At 46.3% G+C, this 17,211-nt stretch overlaps 1 protein-coding gene across 1 annotated transcript in view; it reads left to right on the top strand.

Annotated features, from left to right (window-relative positions):
* Window positions 1-17,211, top strand: part of sik2a (salt-inducible kinase 2a) — a 170,613-nt gene that overhangs the window by 134,221 nt on the left and 19,181 nt on the right. The window contains exons 6-9 of the mRNA XM_078198965.1: window positions 3,118-3,241; window positions 6,418-6,638; window positions 9,207-9,359; window positions 13,331-13,492. Of these exons, the coding sequence (XP_078055091.1) occupies window positions 3,118-3,241; window positions 6,418-6,638; window positions 9,207-9,359; window positions 13,331-13,492 (660 nt within the window). The remainder of the gene's footprint in view (window positions 1-3,117; window positions 3,242-6,417; window positions 6,639-9,206; window positions 9,360-13,330; window positions 13,493-17,211) is intronic.

The raw sequence follows: 17,211 nt of genomic DNA, 5'->3' as shown, positions 1-17,211 counted from the left end.
CAAATAGTGTGACATAAATTCTGATTCTAGGATCGCATGATAAAGACTCAGGAGGAAAAAAGCAGAAATATTTATGTGAAATAGTGTGACATAAACCCAATATCCCGGTTGAGGCCGTCCTTGTGTGTGCGGAACCTGGCTATCAGTTTCTGCTCCGCGACTCTGCGCTGTCGTGTGTCGCGAAGGCCGCCTTGGAGAACGCTTACCCGAATATCAGAGGCCGAATGCCCGTGACCGCTGAAGTGCTCCCCAACAGGAAGAGAACAGTCTTGCCTGGTGATTGTCGAGCGGTGTTCATTCGATGAATGAACACCGCTCGACAATCACCAGGCAAGACTGTTCTCTTCCTGTTGGGGAGCACTTCAGCGGTCACGGGCATTCGGCCTCTGATATTCGGGTAAGCGTTCTCCAAGGCGGCCTTCGCGACACACGACAGCGCAGAGTCGCGGAGCAGAAACTGATAGCCAGGTTCCGCACACACAAGGACGGCCTCAACCGGGATATTGGGTTTATGTCACACTATTTCACATAAATATTTCTGCTTTTTTCCTCCTGAGTCTTTATCATGCGATCCTAGAATCAGAATTTATGTCACACTATTTGTAACTCCCACAGTTGCGTGGACCTGCAGAGTTTCACTGGCTGTCTTGTCTGGAGACAATACACATCTTTTTAGCCTGTCTTGATGCTCTCCCCACTCCCATTGTTTTGTTTCTTAAAGACTGGATTAGTTGTAAGTATTCGCATTCCAACCATTATTCATGTAAATTGAGTCTGTGTCTTATAAGTTCTGTTTGTGAACAGAATTCCCACTCACCTGAAGAAGGGGCTCAGAGCCTCGAAAGCTTGTGTGGCTTTTGCTACCAAATAAACCTGTTGGACTTTAACCTGGTGTTGTTAAACTTCTTACTGTGTTTACCCCAGTCCAACGCCGGCATCTCCACATCATTCTCCGTGTGGACAGGTCTTACAGCTTTCTTACCAAAGGTATCAACACAGGAGTCAATGGTTACCAATGAAGAGTGGGACCTGGCTGATTTCCCCTGTATCTTCTGGTGCCAACATATTGAGCTTGCCTGTACTGATGCTGTGGTGCTCTGGTAGAGATGAGCTACCATCGCACAGTCTGTGCAGAAAGATCTGGGATCTCCATGAGTGGTGTGTGATTTTTCTTTTACATACACCTTCACCGCTGCCAAAAACTTTAGCCTCACCATAAGCGATTGTGACTGTTTTTTTTTACAATAAGATGCAGGTTGGGTACAGTTCCAGGAAAAAATTCTGAATTAAAGAATTCCTTTCAAAATTTAAGTCCCAATTATCATTGACCCAATAAGTGCTGTTATATTTTTGACTGTTTGTTTGCCACTCTGGCAACACATCAAAATTTCTTTCCTCGCTGTTGAGTTGATGAGATAATGGGCGGAATTCTTTGGCCGTTCACGCCCTGCCTCCGCCACCAGCCAGGATGGAGAATTTGGCGCTCAGCCAAATCTCCGTTCACTGCAGCGGGACTGGAGAATCTTGGCTGCGGGCGAGGTTGGACAATGCGACCCAAAATTGTTGAGACCCAGTGTCACCTTGGGAGTCTTGGCAAATCGTTGATAGAGAGGCATGGGCAGTTTGCCAGCTGAGTGCCAAACTCTGCCAGTGACACAGTTCTGGCAAAATGCTTCACCGTGGAATCTACTGACCCAAACCAGAAACCCCAAGATGCTGATGTTCCTGCCTTTTCTTTTGTCTTCTTTCAAATTTGTTTACCTATTTAGAGTTATTCTGCTGAGGGTTGTTTGCACTGGCGACTGGAATGGAAATCCTCCATTCTGGTACCGGCAGGCCAGGTTTCTCTGTTCGGGACAGCGGAGTTAGTCAGAGTAAAACTCTATTCTACCTCAGCATTGTGCTCAGTCCTTGTGAGATTTATGTTCTTATTTTAGGGACTGAGGGACATGGGGATAATGTGGGAAAGTGGAGTTGAGGTAGACGGTCGTGCTAAATGATGAAGCACGCTTGGAAGGACCTACTCGGCTCCTGTTTCTTATGTTTAGCCATTCTCTGTCTTGATGCCTGAATGGGGTGGGGTGCTAGTTGGTGCCAGGTTGTGTGCAGTTTTGTGCTGGTGGTTTTGTGGTAGGAGATGTTTTGAAACTTTGCAAACACTCTCTTAAGTCGGATACTCACAGGCAGCAGATAGAAACTTCCCTTCTGTCAGTGGGCTGGATGTGGACCTATGCCTCAATGCTTAAAATAGATGCTGCACTAAATCTTGCTTCAAATAAATGATGGGGAGAACTGTTTGTGTGCAGAATAAGATTTTCAGGCCGGTAGAGAGGGATGGAGGCTAAGCTCGCTGGCAAGCTGGCTGTAGTCCACTAGGCACGCGCCCTGGTATCCCATATACTGTGTACAAGTCTGCACAGTATATAGGATATCTGTCTAGGCCCCCCATCGTCAGCACTCTGATCGCCCTTCCCTGACACAAGGCTGATCACGCTAATAAATGCGGCCGAGGAAGATCGTGACCTGCCTGGCGGTGTTATTCCATTTTTGCCCTCCTGTTCAAATTTCCTGCCCCACTCTGCTACTCAACCAGTGCAGCAGGGCGGGAAAATCGCACCCAATATATTTTCGTCAGCTGTCTTTGAAGCATTGTCACTTTAACAACGACGTGAAAGTTCAAAATGATAGGGATTTGTCAAGTAATGGGGCAGTTATGTTACAATTTCTGGAAGGCCCCAAGCATTATAATCAATGATGACCTTTCCAATTTTTCTTTTGTTTGTGATCATCAAGTTGAGGGGTGTTGTGGTACAGGAGAGTGCATGGCTTTCTCAATTCGGGCGTCCACTGTTGGTGGCGAGAACTCTCAATCCGTGTACAAAGAACAAAGCCCCTCTATTCTGCCCCAGCAATGTGCCTCAGACCCAACCATAGCAGGGCAACTCCTGACACTGGCCATCCTGTGGCTTCCTGAGTGCGGTTATCAATTAAACGGTTGAATTGAGGGTAGTGTGTGCTTTGGGCCCACCGGGTACGGAATGAACCTTCCAACTGGCGAGCAGTGAAGTGTTTTGCATTAAGCATTCCGTAATGCTTCTCATTTTTGTGTCCGTACAGAGTCTCGGTGTGGTCCTCTATGTGTTGGTTTGTGGAGCTTTACCATTTGACGGTCCAACACTTCCCATCCTGAGGCAAAGGGTTCTGGAAGGCAGGTTTAGAATTCCGTACTTCATGTCAGAAGGTGAGAACAGACCAAACACTTGATCAATGTTAAGCTGCGCTGCAGTCTGCGTGAGGGGAATGAGCCTCCACTTGCATCAGCCTTGGTGTCTGGTTGAATGACACTGTGTGTGGTTTAGATAGGAAAAGAGTTATCTAGCCTCTTAACTCAGATATTATACTCCACCCCTATTGATTTTTCAGCAACTGTACAAATAGAGGAGACCCAAAATTCAAGTGCTGCCCTTTACTAAATTCTTTGAGCACAACTTCTGACAGTAGCTGTTGTCCTGGGTAAAAGAGTAAATAGTAACAGCACCATTAACCATTGCTCCATACAGGACAGGGACGATCAAAGAAGAAAATGAAACCATATAGGCCAGGATCTGCTTCAAAGCGGCAGACGCAACACATGTTATTACTAAATCATGGAAAGCAGCTGTAGCTTGGATAGCACCACCACACACACACACACACACCCCCCCCCCCCCGGAGATTCCAGGGACCTGGACCATACAACTCTAGCCAAAACACTTACCAACTCTTTCACATGATGTCAACACTGGCTGAGCTGTGAGCTTTTCACCCCCTTCTCAGCTTAGGAAGATAAGGACAAAGTGTTAGTCCCTTCAGTCACACCCTGGCTGTGATCAGCAAACTCAGTGCAGAACACAAGTAGAACGTGGGAGCTGAGAGGGCACCATGGTCGGCATGGACTGGTTGGACCGAAGGGCCTGTTTCTGTGCTGTATTGCTCTATGACTCCAGGGACCTTTTTATTCCAAATTTTTTTTGTATTTATTTGTGGGATATGGGTGTCACTGGAGGGCCAACATTTATTGCCCGTCCCTAGTTGCCCTTGGAAGGCAGTTGAGAATCAACCACATTGCTGTGGCTCTGGAGTCACATGTTGGCCAGACCAGGTAAGGATGGCAGATTTCCTTCCCTAACAGACATTAGTGAACCAGATGGGTTTTTCCGACAGACAACAATGGTAGATTCTTAATTCCAGATATTTTTTCTTGAATTCAGTTTCCACCATGGCGGGATTCGAACTCAGGTCCCCAGAACATTAGCTGCACACAGACAGTGATCCAAGGCCGGAGTTGAACCCCGGTCCCTGGCGCTGTGAGGCAGCAGTGCTAACCACTGTGCCACCATGCCGCACAGATCTATTTAAAAAGGTTCAATGCCAATGTTAAATGTGCATTCTCTGCTAATACGCTACAGTTCTACTGGGCGTCACGGTTTGGCATTAAAAGCCGAAACTTAAATTTTGTGTGAATATTGTGAAGAGTTGAGAAGTGTAGTCAACAAATAATTGGGGAACTAATTACCTAATTTCTGGTGGGAGGGCTGACAGATGTGTTCAGGAAATAGCCAGTGAAAACTATTCTGACTCCCATTGGAAATACCAAAATCTGACTGAAAGTTGGATGTGCTACAGCACAATATATATGGGCCAATTAGAATAACTAGCCCACGAAGAACTTGGCTCTTTGAATTTGATTTTGTATAATTGGCCACTTACCCAGAAAACAGTTTTCCATGCCATACCATAGTGGCATATTGCACATGACCTGGTATGAAGCTCACGTTAGACAGTGGGGGGAATTCTCCTGTCCCGCCCACCACGGGAATCATAGTGGGAGGCGGGGGGGGGGGGGGCACGCCACGCCAAGGTCCATTGACCTTGTGTGGGATTTTCCGGTTTTGGGCCGAATGCGGCCGGAGAATCCCACCCAGTGTAATTTTCAGAAGAAACTTTATTTTGATTGGATGCAAAATATACACTTGATGGAGTTTCTGCTATCATATTTGAGGTGTTGCTGCAAAAGCCTAAGGCCTAAGCCCAGGAATCTCCAACAGCCTTCAGGAGTAGCTGTAAACTGTAGCCAAGAGATGGGGATAAGGTGGCTTGGTAGTAATGTCATGGGGCTAGTAACCCAGACATCTAGCCTAATTCTTTGAGAACATGGGTTCAAATCCTACTGTGGTCGCAGGTGAAATTTGAGTTTAGTTAATAATTCTGGCCTTAAAGGCTGATCTCAGTGATGGTAATCGTGAAACTATCATTAACTGTTGTAAAAAACCAATCTGGTTTCACTAATTTCCTTTAGGGAACGAAATCTGCCATCGTTACCTGGTCAGGTTTACATGTGACTCCAGCCCTGCAGCAAAAATGTTGTTGACGTGTCATGACGAATGCCCTGAAATGGCAAACTCAGATCAAGGCAATTGGGGGTCGTCAACAAATGCTATAGCCTTGCCAGCGATTTGCACATTCATCTGAGAATTAAAGATGAGATAACTCCTTTTCTGGTAGCCCGTTTAAGGATCTTTTTCCCTTTTACGATTCCCAATTTTCTGTCACCTCTCCTTGATTTTTTTACTGTCATGGTCCCAATGACCCTCACCCAAGTGCTCAATCATGTGTACGCCTAGCGGGTGAGTGTGGCAGCCTGCTTGGCCATGGTATCACACGAGAGGAGATGGTGGCGTAATGGTATTTCACTGGATGCCAGAGACCCACTCTTTTGTTCTGAGGACACGGGTTCAAATCCCACCATGGCATTGAATTAATTAAATTCAATTAATTAATAAGTCCAGTGGAAATCGAGTCTCAAAAAGTGGTCATAAATTGTCATTGATTGAGATAAAAATAGACTTGGTTTACTAATGACCCTTACGGAAGGAAATCTGCTATTCTTACCGGGTCTAGCCTACATGTGACTCCAGACCCATGGCAGTGAAGTGGCCTAGCAGCCACTCATTCAGGGTGGCCAATAAGTGCTGGCCTTGCTTGTGATACCCGCATCCCAGGAAATAATTTTTTTAAAACCTGATGTGCCCGTGGGTGCCCTTATTCTGCAGGAGTCATTGGATAGAGGTTGTGGAATGGGGGTGGATAAAGCCTTGGCTGATGTCTTTTGCCATCCAGCCCAGAGAAACTGAGACTGACAGTGGCTCTCTGAATGCAGCACGCAGCAGAGGCCAGATATAAAACTGGAAACCTCCAAGCACTTAACGCCGTACCCAAGAGCAATTTAGCCAAGAACCCATTGGGATCGAATGAACATTTCTCTCTATTACTTAAAGCAAACTATTGGACAAATGTCTGTTTGTAGGAACCTTGATCAATGTGTGAACCAGTTACTGGTGATCGTATTCTCAACTCATCGACTTTCTTACCTGCCAGACTGTGAACACCTCATTCGGCGCATGCTGGTCTTAGACCCTTCCAAAAGACTCACAATTGCCCAGATAAAGGAGCACAAATGGATGCTGACTGAGGTGCCGGTACACCGACCAATTGTCTATCCTCAAGCCACTGAGAATGAATCAACCATGGGAGAATACAATGAACAAGTTCTACGACTGATGCATAGCCTGGGAATTGACCAGCAGAAAACCATTGAGGTAAAGGCTGCAATATTTTCATTTGAGACAAAGGTCATGTTTTCTTCAGTTTGAGTTGTCAGTGACAGCAATAAGGTTTTTCAGGATTTCTTATCATGGGTTCTTTTCACAACTTTAGTTTGCTACTTCCAGTGGCCAATATAGAATCATAGAATCTCTACAATGCAGAAGGAGGCCATTCGGCCCATTAAGCCTGCACTGACCACAGTCCCACCCAGGCTCTATCTCCATAACCCCACATTTACCCTGCAAATCCCCCCGACATTAAGGGGCAATTTATCATGACCAGTCGACCTAACCCGCACAGCTTTGGACTGCGGGAGGAATCCCCCCCACCCCCAGCCATCCACCAAGATCATGGCTGATTTTCTACCTCAACTTCATCTTCCTGCACTATCCCCATATCGCTTAATTCCCTTAGTACCCAAAATTCTATTTGTCCCTGCCTCAAATATACTCAATAACTGAGCATCCACAGCTCTCCGGGGTGAAGAATTACAAAGGTTCACAACCCCTTGAGTGAAAAAAATTCTCTTCATCTCAATGCGAAATGGCCAAGCCCATGTTCTGAGGCTGTGATCCTGTGTTCTAGATTCCGCAGCCAGGGGAGATATTCTTTCAGCATCGACTCTCTCGAGCCCCCAAGAATTTCCTATGTTTCAATTTGATCACTTCTCATTCTTCTAAACTCCTGGAAACATAGACATTGGCTGGGATTATCCATCCCCTTCCATTGCTGGGACAGTGGACTTTTGGCTGGTCGTCCACATCGCCAGCGGCAGGTCCCACCTTGACGGGGCTGGAAAACCCTGGCCATTGACCACTGAATCTCTCTCCTTTGAACAATCCTTCATTCCAGGAATCAGTCGAGTGAACCTTTGTTTTTCTCTCTCTCTCTCTTTTTCTCTTTTTTTCCCTCTCTCTTTCTCTCTTTTCTTCTTTCTTTCTCTTTCTCTCTCTCTCTCTTTCTTTCCCTCTCTTTTTCTCTTTCTTTCCCTCTCTTTTTCTCTTTCTTTCCCTCTCTTTCTTTCCCTCTCTCTTTCTCTCTCTCTCCCTTTTTCTCTCTCTCTCTCTAGAGCAAGAATGTCCTTCCTCCAGTGAGGAGGCTAAAACTGTACAAAGTACTCCCAGTTTGGCTTCAGTAAAGCCAAGCAGCTCAAGCCTGTTGCTTTTATTTTTTTAATCTACTGGCCATGATCGTAATGAATGGCTCCTATTTTCTATGTTTCTATGGTTTGCATTAGCCCTGAAAGGGCTGTGTTGATGCCTCTGAGGTGGGTAAATCCTGAGGAGTATTGACAGAGTGGAAGTGAAGAGGATGTTTCCTCTTGTGGGTGAATCTAGTATTAGGGGGGTCACTGTTTAAAAATGAGGGGTTGCCCTTTTAAGACCAAGATGAGGAGAAACTTTGTCCCTCGAGAGGGTAGTGAAAACTCCGTTGCTAAAAAGGCAGTGGAAGCAGAGATAGATCCTTGAGAAACAAGGTGGTGAAAAGTTATTGGGGGTAGATGGTGTAGATGGTTTACAGTCCAATCAGCCACGATATTTTTGAATAGCAGAGCAAGCGCAAGGGGCTGAGTGGCCTACTCCTGCTCCCAATTCATATCTTGGTATGTTAGTGTGGAAAATTATAGTTTCCCCTTTGCACTTTCCCCTTGTCCTCCCTGTCCTTGTCCTTGCTGTTCCACCTAGACCAGCAGAGTTGAGTAACTTCCAAGTGCCTGACAGGCTCGATTTTGTAGCCTTGTGTGTGGGAGTAGCACATGCAGCGCCCTGATAAAGGCTATTGCTTCAGTCTTCATTACACATTACCCGGCCAGACCATTTGAATGGGCAAATATTTTCGCAATGGTTTTAATAATGACTATCATTGTTTGTTTCAATCCTGAATTCTAGGATTGATATTTATCTCTGCATATATTCTCTTTACAAAATCCCTAAATTCTCAATACTCTTCCTGAAGGAAAGAAAACTCCCCATTGATGGAGTCTCCCCCTTTCTTCGGTAGCTATCCTTTCCCCTTTTAATTGCTGAAAAAGATTCTCAACTGTTTTTGTTTGTTGCTTCTCACAGAACATCAGTTGGATTAATGCAATGACACTTCCCCCTCCCCCCCCCTTCAAAGAAAAATCATTAAGTTAAATGCTGTCGCGGGGGGTGATTCATTGCCCTGCCTGAAGATTGTCCCCCTCCTTGACCACTTTAGTGAGATTGACGGCACAAGGAAGTGAGTGGAGGATGACCCAACTGGCCCATAATTCTTAGACAGAAAGAAAGACCCCGACAGCCTAGTAATCAGTGAACGCAAAAAAAAAATTGCATTGATTAGAGAGGACCGAGAAATGGTATGCAAAGCACGCAAGGGCAAAGCAGTGAGGTTTGAACAAGGTCACTTCACTGGGATCCCTTTCAGCTCATCAAAAGTCACATTCTCACATCATTACTGTGTTGGCTTTGGTTTTTTTTTCTCTGCTGAATAAACTGGAAGATAAAGTGTGATGCTTTTTTTTTTGCCCTTGCCCATTTACACTTTGATTTATTTTCTCCTCTCTTTGGCGTTTGATGCAGTCTCTACAGAACAAGAGTTATAACCATTTTGCTGCTATTTATTATCTGCTGGTGGAGAGGCTCAAGTCTCACAGAAGCAGCTTCCCCGTCGACCAGAGGCTTGATGCACGTCAAAGGCGACCAAGCACGATCGCTGAACAAAGTGTTGCCAAGGTAATGCCATAATCACCGACAGTTGCTGTGTCAGTTGTATACGTACCGTGCGCTGCAATGGATGAAGTAACGATTGCGTAAAGGTTACAACCCCCTGCCCTACAGGTTGCGCCAGCTAAATGTTAAGATCGATTCATGTGCTGGCTTTAATAGTACAGGTTAGTGCGTAAATTTGAAAATATTTTTTTTGGGGGGGGGGGGTCTATTTTTACACTTCACAGCTCAAGTCTTTGGATAACCTCGTGCTTTATAACCAAAGGATTCTACTGAGACTTCTTAAATGTACAGCGCTTTTGGGAGTGTGTAGTTTTACTAAAAATACAGAGCATCCCATGATGTTTTGAATTATTTATGGTTCTCTTCACACTTGGATTTTGCCAGTGATTCACTAAGATCTGTTTTAAGCTGTTTTCCTCCTTGCGCCTGTGGTGCTGATTAACTGAATGTTAATTGAAGAACTAATTGAGCTGAACGTTAAGCCTTCCTCCCCTCATCTCCTTCATGACCATATTGAGTTGCATTCTATATTGGGAACTCCAACACAGAGTCACAGGAAGTGTTTGGAATCTGAATCATAGGATGATACACAACAGAAGGAGGCTCTTCAGCCCATTGTGCGTGTGCCAACTCTGAAAGAGCTATCCAATTAATCCCATGCTCCAGTTCCTGCCCCATTGCCCTGCTGTTTTGCTTCCCTTGGAGTATATATCGACTATTCCACACCAATTTTTCAAATTGTGCATTCCAGATCACAACACGCAACGATAAAAACATTCTCATCTCCCCTCTGAGCCCTCTTGACAATTACCTCAAATTAATGTCCTCTCTTGCCAGTGAAAACAGTTTCTCCTTATTTATTTTTGTATCAAAACCCTTAATAATTGTGAAGAATGTGAAATGCAATAAACGTTCATAAACCAGGCTGAAAATTCATCTGTCACCAAAATCCTGATAATCACATCTGCCTATTTCAAAGAACAAAGAGAAGTACAGCACAGGAACAGGCCCTTCGGCCCTCCAAGCCTGTCCCGATCATGATGCCCTAATTAAACTACAAAAAAAAATCTTTCTGCCCTTTTTTTCGGTCTGTATCCCTCTATTCCCTCCCTATTCATTGGGGCGGCATGGTGGCAGAGTAGTTAGCACTTCTGCCTTACAACACCAAGGACCTGGGTTCAATTCCGGCCTCGGGTCATTGTGTGGAGTTTGCACATTCTCCACGTGTCTGTGTAGGTTTCCTCCAGGAGCTCCGGTTTCCTCCCACACTCCACAGATGTGCGGGTTAGGTGGATTGGCCATGCTAAATTAACCTTAGTGTCAGGGGGATTAGTAGGGTAAATATGTGGGGTTACAGGAATAGGGCCTGGGTGGGATTGTGGTCATTGCAGACTTGATGGACCGAGTGGCCTCCTTCTGCATTGTAGGGATTCTATACCCATCTGGATGCCTCCTAAATGTTGCCTCTCTTTGTGAAAGCGATGACCGGGACAGAGAGTTCGGAGAGGCAGCCAAGCGTTGATTGCCCCTAGGTGGGATTTTCTGGCTCTTCCCTCTGCCAATTCCAATTCTAGAGTTGGCAAGAAGGCAGGCAGAACGCAAAACTTGTACCTCCACTGGCTCTTCATCGCACCCAACGGTCCATGGGAAATGTTTTTTAAAAAATTACACTGTCAGTGCAAGGCAAAGGAAATACTAACAATTCAAAAATAAAGACCTACAGACTCCAAAACCCCACTATTCTGATAAAGCTTAAATCTGCAATGAATCATAGAATCCCTACAGTACAGAAGGAAGCCATTTGGCCCATCGAGCCTGCGCCGACAACAATCCCACCCAGACTCTATCCCCGTAATCCCTGCCAATCCCCCTGACACTATGGGTCAATTTAGCATGGCCAATCCACCTAACCTGCAAGTCTTCCGAACTGTGGGAAGAAACCGGAGCACCCGGATGAAACCCACGCAGACACAGGGAGAGTGTGCAAACTCCACGCAGACAGTCACCCAAGGCCAGAATTAAACCCGGGTCCCTGGCGCTGTGAGGCAGGAGTGCTAACCACTGTGCCACCACTATTCCCCAGTGTCCTGCTGTGGTGAGTTAAGGGGAGTTGAGGCCCTGGTGATGTCCTTTTTATTACAAAACCATACTCGGTTGACTTTAGATGGGCAGTTTCAGTATCCGTCTGGAAGACTCTGGTTTCTTGCTGGGGAGTTTTAACTTCCCACCTGCCGAGGTTCCACTGGTTCGAGGAGAGTTAAAATTGTCTTCACAATGAAAATTCCATGTTGAGCAATCATTTTCTGGACCATAAAGACTGGGATAAGGTGGATCATCAGCTGTTGGATGAGACAACCCCACTACCTTGCTCCAAATTTTACACATAATTGAACTTTTACTCTGACCAGAATCGGGTCAGGTCTCAATGGGGGAAGCCTTAACCTCTCCTCCCCCAACCCCAGCCCAATTCAAATTGGCTGCTTGACGCATTAAGGGCTATTAAGTATTCATTCACTGGTTCCAGTTGGCTAACCTCTTCACGTTTTCTGCATATCTCCTGCTTTTGGCTTTTCACTTGCCTGAAAAACTTTCTGTTCAGTGAAATCTCCGAAGCAACTTGGCCAAATTTTCAGCTGGGATTACATGAGCAAGATTCCCAGGACCCAGCAAGATATGTTCTGGCATTATTGCCTGGTTGGCCGTTAGGTTTGTGAACAGAGTGCCACCATCTTCCTGTGTAAATATTTGGAGATTTGTGCTTTGAAGGGGAAAGATGTTACTGAACAACCATTAATCTTAGAGATATCCACACTTGATAGGGTCACTCAATTGGTCCATGCCACTGTGCATCTTGTTCTTTAAACCACCGATTGCAGTTGATTGAGCCACGGTTGGTTTTCAAAGGAATAGTTAAAGTGACTGGATGGCAGAATGAATGAGGCAGAATCAACGATCCCCATTGGCTGTGGAAAGGAACAAGAGTTAACATTTCAGATTGATGACCTTTCATCTGAACTGGTGAAAAGATCATTGGCCCAAAATGTGAACTCTTGTTTCTCTCCATAGACACTGTTGACCTCCACACACACACACTCTCTCCATAGACACTGTTGACCTCCACACACACACACACACACACACACACACCCCCCCCCCCCGCCCTGAGAGATGTGACTCAGTCAGTCACATATCGCCTCCGAGTCTCCAGGTTCAAAAGTTTAAAATCCAAGGCCGACACTTGTTGCAGCACCGAGGGAGTGCTGCACTATTGGTGGTGCCACCTTTTGGAGGAGACATAGAAACTAGAAGCAGGAGTGGGCCATTCGGCCCTTCGAGCCTGCTCCACCATTCATTTTGATCATGGCTGATCATCAAACTCAATATCCTGATTTTTCTTCACTCCTCCACCCCCTTCCTCCGTTAAACCGAGGCCCCACCTGTCTGCTCAGGTGGACGTAGAAGATCCCATGGGATTATTTTGAAGAAGAGCGGGGGGGGGGGGGGGAGTTCTCCCCGGTGTCCTGACCAATCTTTTATCTCTCAATCAACATTACAAAAATGGGTTACCTGGTTATTGTCAGATTGTTGTTTGTGGGAGCTTGCTATGCACAAATAACCTGTCGCAATTCTTATATTACAACTGGGACAACACTTCAAAAGTATTTTGGTGATCATACGGCACTTTGAGATGTCTGGAGATCATGAAAGCACAACGCAGGATTGTTATTTAAAATGATGCCCCTCTCATGGTTGAATAGCTTGCTGACATTTGCTGTGTTGGACTTGCATTGAAAAATAGGTGTTTGGGTGAGACACCTGTTCCAGGACGGGGCTTATTTATTTCTTTACTGTGCCCTGAGGGGAAGGTGGAGGAATAAAGATCAGTGGATCCAAGCAAGGGAAAGAAATGTGAAAGGTCAAAAATTTTGCATCATATTTCAAAAGAAATGTCAACACCCTAATTGTTTTCTCAGGCAAATCCTGCGGTGCCCCAGGTGAGTCTCCTGTCACCAAATGTCAGGCTGCTGAGGTCCTCCATCCTGCCGCAACCCACCTCTGTGGACACGTTCTCCTTCCTGCAAACTGGTTGTCAGCCAGAATTGGGTTTCATGGAGGAAGATGTCAACACTCCCAAGGTTTGTTACCGAGTTGGTGTTAACGTGTGGTGATGAACGCTGGGGAAAGGGGGCAAGAGAGAGAGAGAGGGGTGGGTTTGGAGCAGGGGGGAGAGTGTGAGAGCGGGGGGAGAGAGAGAGAGGTGGGTTTAGAGTGGGGGGGGGAGAGAGAGTGAGAGCAGGGGGAAGGAGATAGAGGGGTGGATTGGAGCGGGGGGAGGGAGAGCGGGTTGAGTTTGGAACAGGGAGGGGAGAGAGTGAGAGCAGGGGGAGGGAGAGAGGGGTGGTTTTGGGGCGGGGGGAGAGAGTGAGAGCGGGGGGATGGAGAGCAAGTGGGTTTGGGGCAGGGGGAGAGGGGGTGGGTTTGGAGCAGGGGGAGAGAGAGAGGGGTGGGTTTGGAGCAGGGGGGAGAGAGTGAGAGCCGGGGGAGGGAGAGGGGGTGGGTTTGGAGCGGGGGGAGAGAGGGGTGGGTTTGGAGTCGGGTGGATTTGGAGTGGAGGGGAGAGTGAGAGCAGAGGAGGGAGAGAGGGGTGGGTTTGAAGCGGGGAGGGGTGGGGGGGAAGAGGAGTGGGTTTGCAGCAGAGGGGAAAGAGAGCGGGGGGAAGAGGGGTGGGTTTGGAGGGGGGGGGAGAGAGATTGGGGTGGGGGAGGAGAGAGGGTTTGGAGCGGGGGGGAGAGAGTGAGTGAGGTTACGTTCTGTGGTTTAGTGTCAAATCCAGTTTGAAAATGCCCCTGTGAAGCACCTTGTGGCGATTTCCCATGTTGAAGATGTTACATAAATACAAGATGCTGTGACAAACCTTAAACTGTAGTTACCAGACTCCAATCAGTGTTCTTAAGCAACAGAATTATTATTTTGGTGAAAGTGAGCATTGCACTGTGTATGGTTAAATGGATGTTGTAGAATCATTTTGGGGAAGGGGAGAAATTGTAGACCCTTTTCTCCAGAGATTCATTAGGTATAGAGTTCATGGTGGACTAGAACAAAGTGGGCATTTTAACCCTATCTACCTGCTAGAAACTAGATGAGCAGATGGTTAAACTTGGCCCTTACCTACAATGCGCATCCAGGCTGCTCGGAGTGTCAGCTGTGGCTCAGTTACTAACACCTTTAGAAACAGAAAATAGAAGTAGGAAAAGGCCATTCGGCCCCTCAAGCTTGCTCTGCCATTCAATATGATCATGGCTGATCCTCTCTCGCAACTTCACACTCCCACTCCCTTTATGCCCTTAGTGTCTAGAAATCTATCTGTTTCCTTCTTAAGTATCATAGAATCACTACAGTGCAGAAGGAGGCTATTTGGCCCATTGAGCCAGCACCGACAACAATCCCACCTAGACCTTATCCCCGTAACCCCACCTTGCTAATCCCCCTAATACTAAGAGGCAATTTAACATGGCCAGTCAATCTAACCTGCACATCTTTGGAGTGCAAGAGGAAACCGGAGCACGGGGAGGAAACCCACGCAGACACGGGGAGAACATGCAAACTCCACACAGTCACCCAAGGTCATAATCGAACCTGGGTGCCTGGCGCTGTGAGGCAGCAGTGCTAACCACTCTGCCACCGTACCACTCTGAAGTATATTCAGTGACTTGGCCTCCACAGCCTTCTGTGGTAGAGAATTTCACCACCATCTGAGTGAATACATTTCTCCTTGTCTCTGAATCACAAAGTTCAGGGTTCAGGTCCCCGACTTCTGGGTCCGAGCACCAAAATCACGGCTGAAGTCCAGTGCAGTACTGAAGGTGTGCTGTGCTGCTGGGCGGGATATTAAATGTGTAGGCCCCATCTGTCTGCCTGGGTGGATATAACAGATCCCCATGGTGTTATTTTGCAGGCGAGTTATCCAGGGGGCCTGGCCAATATTTGAATCTCAATCAACATCACCAGAATAGATAGGGGTGGCACGCTGGCACAGTGCTTAACACTGCTGCCTCACAGCACCAGGGACCCGGGTTCGATTCCCGGCTTGGATCACTGTGCGGAGTCTGCACATTCTCCCCGTGTCTGCATGGGCTTCCTCCGGGTGCTCCGGTTTCCTCCCATAGCCTGGAAGATGTGCTGGTTAGGTGCATTGGCTGTGCTAAATTCTCCCTCGGTGTACCCGAACTTGCGCCGGAATATGGCGACTAGGAGATTTTCACAGTAACTTCATTGCGGTGTTAATGTAAGCCTACTTGTGACACTAATAAATAAAAACTTTATTTTACTTTATCTGGTCATTACCATGTTGCTGCTGTCTCTGGGAGCTTGCTCTGCATTTATTAGCTGCCAGCTTTCCTACATTACAGCAGTTTACAGCACTTTAAAATTAATTAGCTATATCGAGACAGCCGGTGGTAGTAAAAAGCACTAGATTAATACAAGTCTCTCTTTTAAACCTTTAATTTAAGTAGCAAGACGCCTTCCTGCGAGCAGGATACATCACCTTGTACTGAGTGTGTTTTTTTTTTAAATGCAGGAGCATGTGGTTTGGCATTCCTGTACCCGACAGATAACCTCAACAAATGCAGCCACTAATTGTTGATGCTTTTATTCCCCCCTCACCACCACTCGTTTTTGTGTCATTCCAGTGAATGCTAAATTCTCCTCGTAGGTACTTCCGAAGGCAGTCTCTGCAATTATCACCTCCGTATTCAGTGTCTGAACGCAAAGTAGATTTCAACAGGCAGGCAGGAAGGAAACCCATTCAACCTAATCATAGCCCTTCACTGACTTAAAAGAACCCTGAAGTTGAGATTCCGTATCTGAGGGCATTATTAGCTCAGGTAGCTAAGTGGCTGCCTTTCATAGCCCTCAAGTCAACTCCGAACAGTGCGGATAAAATTAGCTGTAACTTTTTAAAAGCCGTACTGCTAAATATTGCCTTAGAGGAGACAGACGTGACTCGACAATGTGTCGAAACACTGGAATATGAAGATTTGAGGTAGTTTTTCACACTTAATGTCTCCGCTACAACCCTTGCAGCAGAGAAATTCCCAACCATGTGTGATCATTTCCACTGGGAATTCACTCAAGTGCTGGGTGTGGGCGTTGGGGGAATGGTAAGGTCAGCACCCTGCCTGTATTTGAATCTTAATTACAGGATTCAGTTCCCTGTGTACATGTTTGAGTGCGGCACAATTGTGGCATTGTCGGGAATTAATCATGCTTCCTTTTGTATCCATTATTATACTTGCTCTCCTGCCAAAGTAAGCCCAGTCCGTATATTGTCGTAATGAGATGCTGATGAGTAGAGCTAATACTGAGAGATGTTTAGGAGGGAATGGCTCCAGTTGAAGAGTCTGCACCAGTAGATGGGCTAAATAACCCCCTCCTGTGCTGCCGTTTCTCTGATCCTATGAGTAATGAATGAAGAAACAAGCCACTTTCCACAGCAGGACGCTACCCACATTTTAAACCTATTAACTCTTTTAAAACCCAATGTTGGCACATACTTTTGACATTTATAGACTTAATTTGATGATGACAAATGTAGGAGCTGCAGGATCAGTGCATCTGTTGCTAACAATGGACCTTGGCATTTAATTTAGATTCTTCCTGTGTTGCCAAGTGATGTAGAGCAGGTCTGCCCAACAAGCAAAGTTTCGTGAAGAACAAAGTTTAAAACTGTGTAGTTTTCTCCAAATTTATATCACTGGTGCAGCGCATTACCAAGTGAATTAACTTGCAAATAGGTCACACTTTGAAAGGCAAAAAAACCCCAGTTTAATTTGGGAATGTATGTGCCCCCCCC

The sequence above is a fragment of the Mustelus asterias genome, chromosome 27 (genome assembly GCF_964213995.1).
Source record: "Mustelus asterias chromosome 27, sMusAst1.hap1.1, whole genome shotgun sequence".
In the NCBI taxonomy this organism is placed as follows: domain Eukaryota; kingdom Metazoa; phylum Chordata; class Chondrichthyes; order Carcharhiniformes; family Triakidae; genus Mustelus; species Mustelus asterias.
This window is presented reverse-complemented; position numbering and strand designations above follow the sequence as displayed.